At 54.4% G+C, this 7,679-nt stretch overlaps 2 protein-coding genes across 2 annotated transcripts in view; both read left to right on the forward strand.

Annotated features, from left to right (window-relative positions):
* The window catches only part of MKI67 (marker of proliferation Ki-67), a 16,617-nt gene extending 16,498 nt beyond the window's left edge, over positions 1-119 (forward strand). Inside the window, exon 14 of the mRNA XM_045291376.1 lies at positions 6-119. Coding sequence (XP_045147311.1) covers positions 6-119 — 114 coding nt within the window. The remainder of the gene's footprint in view (positions 1-5) is intronic.
* On the forward strand, positions 9-2,865 carry LOC123521843 (serine/arginine repetitive matrix protein 1-like). Its single transcript, XM_045291623.1, has 2 exons — positions 9-1,585; positions 2,788-2,865. The coding sequence occupies exons 1-2, from the start codon at positions 122-124 to the stop codon at positions 2,836-2,838; spliced, it is 1,515 nt and encodes a 504-aa protein (XP_045147558.1). The 5' UTR covers positions 9-121; the 3' UTR covers positions 2,839-2,865.
* Positions 2,866-7,679: the final 4,814 nt, after the last annotated feature.

The raw sequence follows: 7,679 nt of genomic DNA on the forward strand, positions 1-7,679 counted from the left end.
CCCAGCAAAGCCACGTCAGGGGACAAGGTGCCCCCGCAGAAACAAGAGGGGCGGAGAGCCCCAGGAATCTGAGCACCCCCCTCAGCAGTCAGGGAACGTGGAAGCAGAGACTGAAGTAAAGATGGCAGAGCCCAGCGCCCCAGCAAAGCCACGTCAGGGGACAAGGTGTCCCCGCAGGAACAGGACGGGCAGAGAGCCCCAGGAATCTGAGCACCCCCCTCATCTGGCAGAGAACATGGAAGCAAAGACAGTGGAGCCTAGCACCCCAACAAAGCCACGTCAGGGGACAAGGTGCCCCCGCAGGAACAAGAGGGGCGGAGAGCCGCAGGAATCTGAGCATCCCCCTCAGCAGTCAGAGAACATGGAAGCAGAGACTGACGTAAAGAAGGCAGAGCCCAGCGCCCCAGCAAACCCACCTCAGGAGACGATATCCGTGCGTTCCCGGCGTGGATGCCGGGCCAACCTGGACATGCAGGAGCCTCCCCAGCTGCCACCCACAGAAACGGGGCCAGCCAGTCAGGGCAGGAAGAAGAGCGTGGAAGATGGAGCTTCAAAGGAGGAGGCTGTGGCTGGCAGGCCCAGGGGAAGGAGCCGGCGGACTGTGACTAACTCAGCAGAAGCTCTACCCACGGAGGAGCAGGTGGACGAGAAACCCAGGAGGCGTCTGCGAGGCAAGATGGCAGCGACAGGAGGCGGGAAGACCGCTGTACGAGCGCCGAGGAGAGCCGGCGCCCTCTCCACCCACCAGGGCTCTGATGAGGTGTTCCCCGCTGAGGTCCCAGAGCCGGCACCGCCAGCCCGCAGGGCAGCCCGCGCAGCTGTAAGCAAAGAGAAGGAGCCTGGGACCCAGCCGGTGGACACGGTCCTCGCGGAGAGGGCCACCAGGCGAGGGCTGCGGTCCAGGCACGTGCCCAGCCCACTCGGTCCACCTGAGATGGCCAACGCCGGGAAGATACCCCGGGAAACGGTCAAGGAGAGCGGCGCAAGGACAAGACAGCGTCCCGGGAGGGCAGCGCCCCCCAACCCTCCTCTGCCAACGATACGGGAAGAGGCCTCGGGGGACAAGGATTACGGCGACACAAAGCTGCCAGACCACTCAGCTCCCGGGGACATGCAACACGGAGGATCCAGAGCTCGGCTCAAACTCCACACAGAGCCAGCCGGAAGCACTGGGGGAGCTCCTTCCACCGAACACCCAGGGGAAGCCACGGGGGTGCCCGCCAAAGCCGGCCGCACACAGAAGGGAGCTGCTGCTGGAGCTGCTCCCAGAAGGCGAGTGAAGGCGCCCCTCACCACTGCCACGACCCACGAGTCCGTGCCCACGCCCACGCCCAGCCCAGAGAGTGCCCCCCCAGAGAAGAGGGCCAAGAAGTCCACGGATGATGAAGTCACCAGACCAGCCCCTCGCTCCTCCAGGCTGAAACCCAGGAATCCGCCAGGACCAGAGGCTGAACCTGACGGTGAAGAGAGACCGGCCACCAAGCCCAGCCAGACCCAGAGCGGTGTCAGCTCGCGCCAAAGAGCAGCAGCTCGGAGTTCCAAGAGGAGGGTCCCCGCAGAAGCAGCAACCCCGAGCCCAGAGCAGGTAAGTGGCCTGTTCGGTGTCACCTGCCGCCCGCTCCCAGCTAACCAGCGGGGACAAACACCAGCCCTGTCTTCATGGCTGTGTTTTAACATGCTCGGAATTTGACATAGACTGGTCAGCAGTGGGCCCGAGGGACACAGGGCGGCTCAGAGGAGCTGACCCTTCCCCAGCAGATGGCACCAGGTGCTTGCTAGAAGCACTAGATGGGGTGGCAGCGCCATCCTCCTCTCTGGACCATGCAGCTGCCGCAGTGCTCTCCTGGGCCTTCTCCACACCCCACGGTCTTCTGCCCAAGTCTCACCCCTCGCTGAGAGGAGCTTCCCAGGGCAGGAGCTCTTCACGGGAGCAGACAGCCACCAGATGACGGGGAGTGGGGGGGTAACGCGGCCTTTCCCTGACAGCCAGTCCTGATGAGGAAGGAACTTTTGTTCTGCACTGTTTTAAGAAGGGGGGGTGGGGTGCTCGCAGTCCGATGGATTCTGAGGAACCTCCTCTCCACCTCAGTGGTCACTGAGGTGTTGGTCTGACTGCTGCACCAAGGACGCCAGTCTCCGGTCACTTGTCCTGCCTGGCCGGTGGATGGCATGCCACCCTCCTGCCGTGGGCACCTGTTCTGGGAAATAAAAGCCACTTTCTTTTGCGTTTAAACGTGGCTACCCGAGTTTCCAGCTGGGTGCGCCTGTAAGGAATCCCTTGGTATGTTATGCCAAAAATAATTGTTTTGGCTACGTGAAAGGTATCATGTAAAATTAATGGGAATACCTGCAGCCTCTCCTAGGGACTCGACCATGGACACTGACATCAGGGCACAGCTCCTTGGCCGCTCACCTGACTGAGGGTGTCTGCTCAGTGGGGTGCTTGGGTTGAAGGCCCAAGGGTAGGGATCCTGGCGATTGTCCGCATGTGGATTCCGCTAGTGGGCATAGGTGCAAAGACGCTCTCTTCCTGGGTGCTGCCAGCTTCTGAAATAGATGGCCAGCTTTTCTCCGAAAAGACAAGCTGCTTAAAGACTAAAAACAATTGGGGATATTCTAAGGGGCCGTATTCTAAAATGTATTTGTAACATCAGAATCCGTTTTCTAGAGGGCTGCGTGATCCCTAACAGGAATTGGAGGGTTCTGTGGTCATTTTTCTAGGTAAAGTTGATTATAAAATCACTCTGTTTTGAATGATCAGTTAAAAATCTTTTTCTTCCCGAACAGGAGAATGCCACACCGCCAAAGAGGATGAGGACGAGAAGGATGCTTAGTTGACGACGCTGAACCTGAAGAGGGAAGGGAGTGGGAGGGGGGCAGGGGGAGATAAGGGGTGGAAGTGGTTTTTTTAAAAAAAAAAAGCTTTGTTTTTTTACTTTAGTGCTCAACTACAAGTTCCCCCACACTCGCTTTTGTCCTAAACTTTAGCAAAATCTGTGGTGCCGTAGTAAGGTGTAAAGTTTCTTTTTAGGTCCCAATAAATGTGGATTATTTGGTACGTTCCTGGGTGTGTTGTCTCACTGGCTCCCTGCGTCCCTCCGTGGGGCTGAGATGGAGCACCGACGATCCATCCACGCCGTGTTCCATTCCTGCCCCCAAGCCGGGCCGGGCCTGCGCCCCGAGCTGCCGCTGTTTGAAGCTTGAAACTACAGAGACCGTCTCCCTCTCCTGCTGTCTGGAACGGGAGGTGACCTGACTGGCTCAAGAAGGCAGAAGGGACATTGGATGCACCTTCTTTACCCGCCCTCCTAGTTTTAGCTTTCTGCCTTGTTGGCACCTCAGATGACCCTGATACTTCCTGGACCCCCGTTTGGTTTCACATGGCCCGTTCCTGGCTCACCTGCCTTTTGCCACAAGGTGTAACCTGTGCGTCCCTTCTGGCTTGTCCCTCACCTGTGTCCTGAAAGTTGGCCGATGCAGCACGTGGCCCCACTGAGGCAGGCACTGGACTGGTGGCTCTGGGGTGGATCCTGGCTCGACCTCCAGCGTGCTGTTCAATTCCTCGCCTTCTGCGAGAATGGACAGCGCGGCTCAGGGATGTCTGGGAGAAGCGAGAGGAAGCCGTGCACCTGGGACCAGTTTCCTCACATGCGGCGCTACTGTTTCCGTTTGGGTTCTCCGTGGGCTCTGCTCACTGCTTGCACTCAGTTGCCCGTGACTGAGTACAGCTGGTTGGGTCGGGGCCCCGATTCACTGGAAGGACACCGAGAAGGAGCTGCTGCCCTTGCAGCCGCACTCGTTACAGCGAGGCACCCGGCTTACGGGCAGCTCAGGGGAAGGCAGGTGGGCTGACGCCCCAGGAAACCAGGCACGTGCTCCACGTGTCCCCTCCCTGGAAGTCAGATCAACAGCAGGCATGATGTGAGACCACTCGTGCACGGCGGTGTTCATGGGGGTTTCAGTCATGTGGTCTGCAGGTTGGGGTGACTGGCCGCGGGCCTTGGGCTCCACACACCCCTCAGCCTCCCCACGGGCCCTCCCCGCTGAGCACAGGTGAACAGTCCACATAAAGCACCAAACAGCTCACTGCTGTCCAGTTGATGCTGACTCGGCGACAACCGCGGCTCCGAGGGTTTCTGAGACGGCCTGTTCGCAGGAGCAGAAAGTCCTGCCTTCCTCCTGCGGAGCGGCTGGTGGCTTCCAACTGCAGGAACAGCTCTGGTTCGGCTTGCAAACGACCCCACGTGCCAAGCATACGAAAGTGCTCTCAGCTGGAAGAGCCGTCTAAGGGCTCCACCTGGCCGGCCAAAGACCAGGTCTGAAAATGTCTTTCTAGGAATATTCACTTCAACAAGTCAGGCCTGGTGCATTAACCTTCACACTAGTCCACCCTGGGTGTTGTACGTTTAGTCTACCTGTCTAAGGAGTGTAAAACATTGCTCTTCGATAATACCTGTATCTCATGTGCATTTCACGTTTGCTCACCTAGTAGGAAACCCAGACCCTCAGCCATCGAGTAATTCCGATCCAAAGTGACTCTTCTGATGGTTCCTGAGACTCAATCTTTACAAACAGTCTCATTCTCCCTTCTAGCAGCCCATGGGTTTGAACCACCAACCTTGTGGAGAGCAGCTCAATACTTACTATGCACTAGGCAAGTGAGGTTAATAAAGTTTGAGTCTCAACAAGGGAGTTATGGAGGTTCTGCCGCCTCATGAAGCGATGACGGGTCCGGGGTGTGGGGTTGGAAAGAATTACCTGGCTGCTGCTAGGATTAAGCATATTTGCTCTGTGGACAAGGGTTCTGATTATAGCGCAAAGCTTATAAGAAGAGAAAGCTGGTGCCAGGTGAAGGAGCAGGCCATTGAGGGTGCCCCGGCCAGTCGTCTCAACCAAACCCATGCCCTCAAGTCCGTTCTGATGCAGAGGCCCGTGGGACAGCAGAGCTGCCCCGTAGGGCTCTGTAAGCCTTACCGGAGCAGGTCTGCTTCTTTTGCCAGTGGCTGATGTCCCGATGCCTAAGCTGCAATGCCAGCAGGGCTCCTTGCAGTCTTAGCAGGGAGAGTGAGGGCAGGGCAGGCGCCCCATGCCTGTTACAGGACAGCTGGGTGTGGGCTTGCCCTCCATTGAGGGGAACTAACTTCTTGGTCTCGTGACCTGATTGTGTGCCCCAGCCTGGAGCAGGCTCAGGTTTGCTACGTGGGCAGGACCAGGTTCCAGTGCACAGAGAACACCAGGAGCATTTGTGGAGCTCCCTTCTTCCAATCTCAGCCTCAGATGTATAATCGGAGTGGCGCCCATCCCCCACCCCCACCTGCACACCCTCCCAAGGGAATCCAGTGTGAGCAGGAGGCTTGCTAAGCAGGGGGAGGCCCTGGAGAGTCAGGGAAGCACCACCCAGTTATGACTCTTCGTGGTGAGATTACGTGGACACCAAGGGGAGTGGGCCCTGTGGGTGGGGGCTGGGCACAAGAGTCAAGCAGGAGTCTGATCTGGAGAACTGTGTGGTTGTTCCGTGGTCAAACTAAGGTGCCCTGTGGGAAAACCACTGACAGCAGTGCTATTAGCCAAGAGCAGGGGTGACCAGCAGAGACCACTTGACAAGCCAACAAGGGAGACAGCTGGTGTTCCCCTGAAGTCTGGGGGAAGGGGGGTGGCGCACAAAGTTTGGTGTTCCACTAACCTAAGGTTAAATCTGCTGCACAAGATCTCTTTAAAGTGTTGAAAAGCAAGAATGTGACTCTGAGGACTAAGGTGGGCCTGGCTGAAACCATGGTCCTTTCAGGTGCCTCATAAGCTTGTGAAAATGGGACACTCGTTAAAGAAGACCAAGGAATTGATGTGCTTGAATTCCACTGCTGGGGAATACTGAAAGTACCACTGGCTGCCAAAAGAACCAAGTCTGTCTTGGAAGAAATACAACCAAAATTCTCCTTAAGAGCAAGGATGACAAGACTTCATCTCAGGCGCTTGGGACATGTCATTGAGAGGCCAGTCCCTGGAAAAGGACATCTTGCTTGGTAAAGTCGAGGGGCAACAACAACAACAAAGAGGATGACCCTCAAGGAGATAGATTGACACAGGGGCTCAAACAATGGAGCTCACTTGGGTAAACATTAACCTTTTGGTCTCATAGTTTCAAGGAACACGTTATTCATGTGTGATATCATTTTATAATCCGATCTATTTCTTAGGGGAATGGTGACCTTGAGCTGTGGAATCGCTGCCCACTTTAAAGGTTTTGGGGTTCCTCGATGTCCCTATCCACCCAGGTCTTTTTTCAGGTATGCAAATTTTGTCTATAACTTCCCCCAGTCTGTTCACAACCTTGTATTGCATCCCAGGTCAGAACATGCACCAGTGGCAACTGGGCATTATCCAACTCTGATCTCAGGGAAAAAGACAGTGTGGTTTGTGGTGCTGTTGGTCCTGTGGCATAGTTCCTTTTTCGAGCCTTGTCGTCATTCTCTTTCGCTACAATGAGACTGATAGTTGCTGTCTTAGTTGGCTGCTTGCAAGACTGTACTCACCAAATCCAGATGCAGATTATGTGTATGAGCTATGCTACATCAACTGACGAAGTTGTCCCCAAGACGATAGTCTAAGTTATTTAACCTAGTAAACTGACCCATGGGTTATTTGGGTGTACCTCAGCAGATTTCAGAACTGTGCCTCCTATGCACTTGGGTATACATATGAATGCATATGCAGCACACTCAAGTGTTCATACACATGCCAACAGAGATACCCATACATGCTGCATTAGTCCGTAGAGAAACAAATTCATAGACACTTATGTGTAAAGGAAGGGCTTTACATAAAGAGTAATTGTATATTAGGAAAAAAACCCAGCCCAGCCCAAATCCATAAATCCATTATTAACCCATATGTCTGATATAGTCTATAAATTCTTCTTCAGACTCAAAAGCCATGCAATGATGTTGAATGCAGGAAGATCACAAGCCAGTGGGTGTTAAGTCTTGTGGATCCAGTGGTGGTGGAAGCATCTCAGTGCTGGTGTGGAACTCCACGTGGCTCCTCCAGCTCCAGGGTTCTGGCTCCATCACCATAGCTCCATGTGTCTTGTCAACAGGAATGTGCAACAGAGTGTGGGTCTGGCCTCCAGTGAGCTATCTATCTTCACAGCACCTCCAAATGAGATAATCAAACTGAGACCTGATTGACAGGCTAAACCCCACCCCTTAACTCTCAATAGTCTCAAGTTGACACCAGATTATGTAACAACCACACATGCACACGCATTTACTCATATATGGCTTCCTATGCATCTATATGCATGTCGCCACACACACATTTAAAATAAACTTTGTGAATTGTGTAGATTCGCTTTCTAGTCAACAGTCCGTACCCACACATAGTATTGGTTGTAATTGTTATTGCAAATTTGAGTGATGCATAACATTTACCAAAATTGCCTTCTTTTTTGAGTACTTCTTAGTGTCTTTATGCACTGGGGGCAAGTTGTGCTGGCTTTGTTCATGTTCGGTACTGCCATCACCACAAATCACACATCTACTCTCTCGACATGGCGCCATGGGTCACAAAGGGCACTTAACCAACCAGGGGGAGAAAGAAGTAAAGCAAGTGCAAACTAGAATGATCAAAGGACCCAGAAAGGCCAAGCCATGGGGGTCCAACCCCTGCCATGTAGTCAGTTC

Source organism: Echinops telfairi, unplaced genomic scaffold (genome assembly GCF_000313985.2).
Source record: "Echinops telfairi isolate 266 unplaced genomic scaffold, ASM31398v2 ScPeMD7_70;HRSCAF=299, whole genome shotgun sequence".
Taxonomy (NCBI): domain Eukaryota; kingdom Metazoa; phylum Chordata; class Mammalia; order Afrosoricida; family Tenrecidae; genus Echinops; species Echinops telfairi.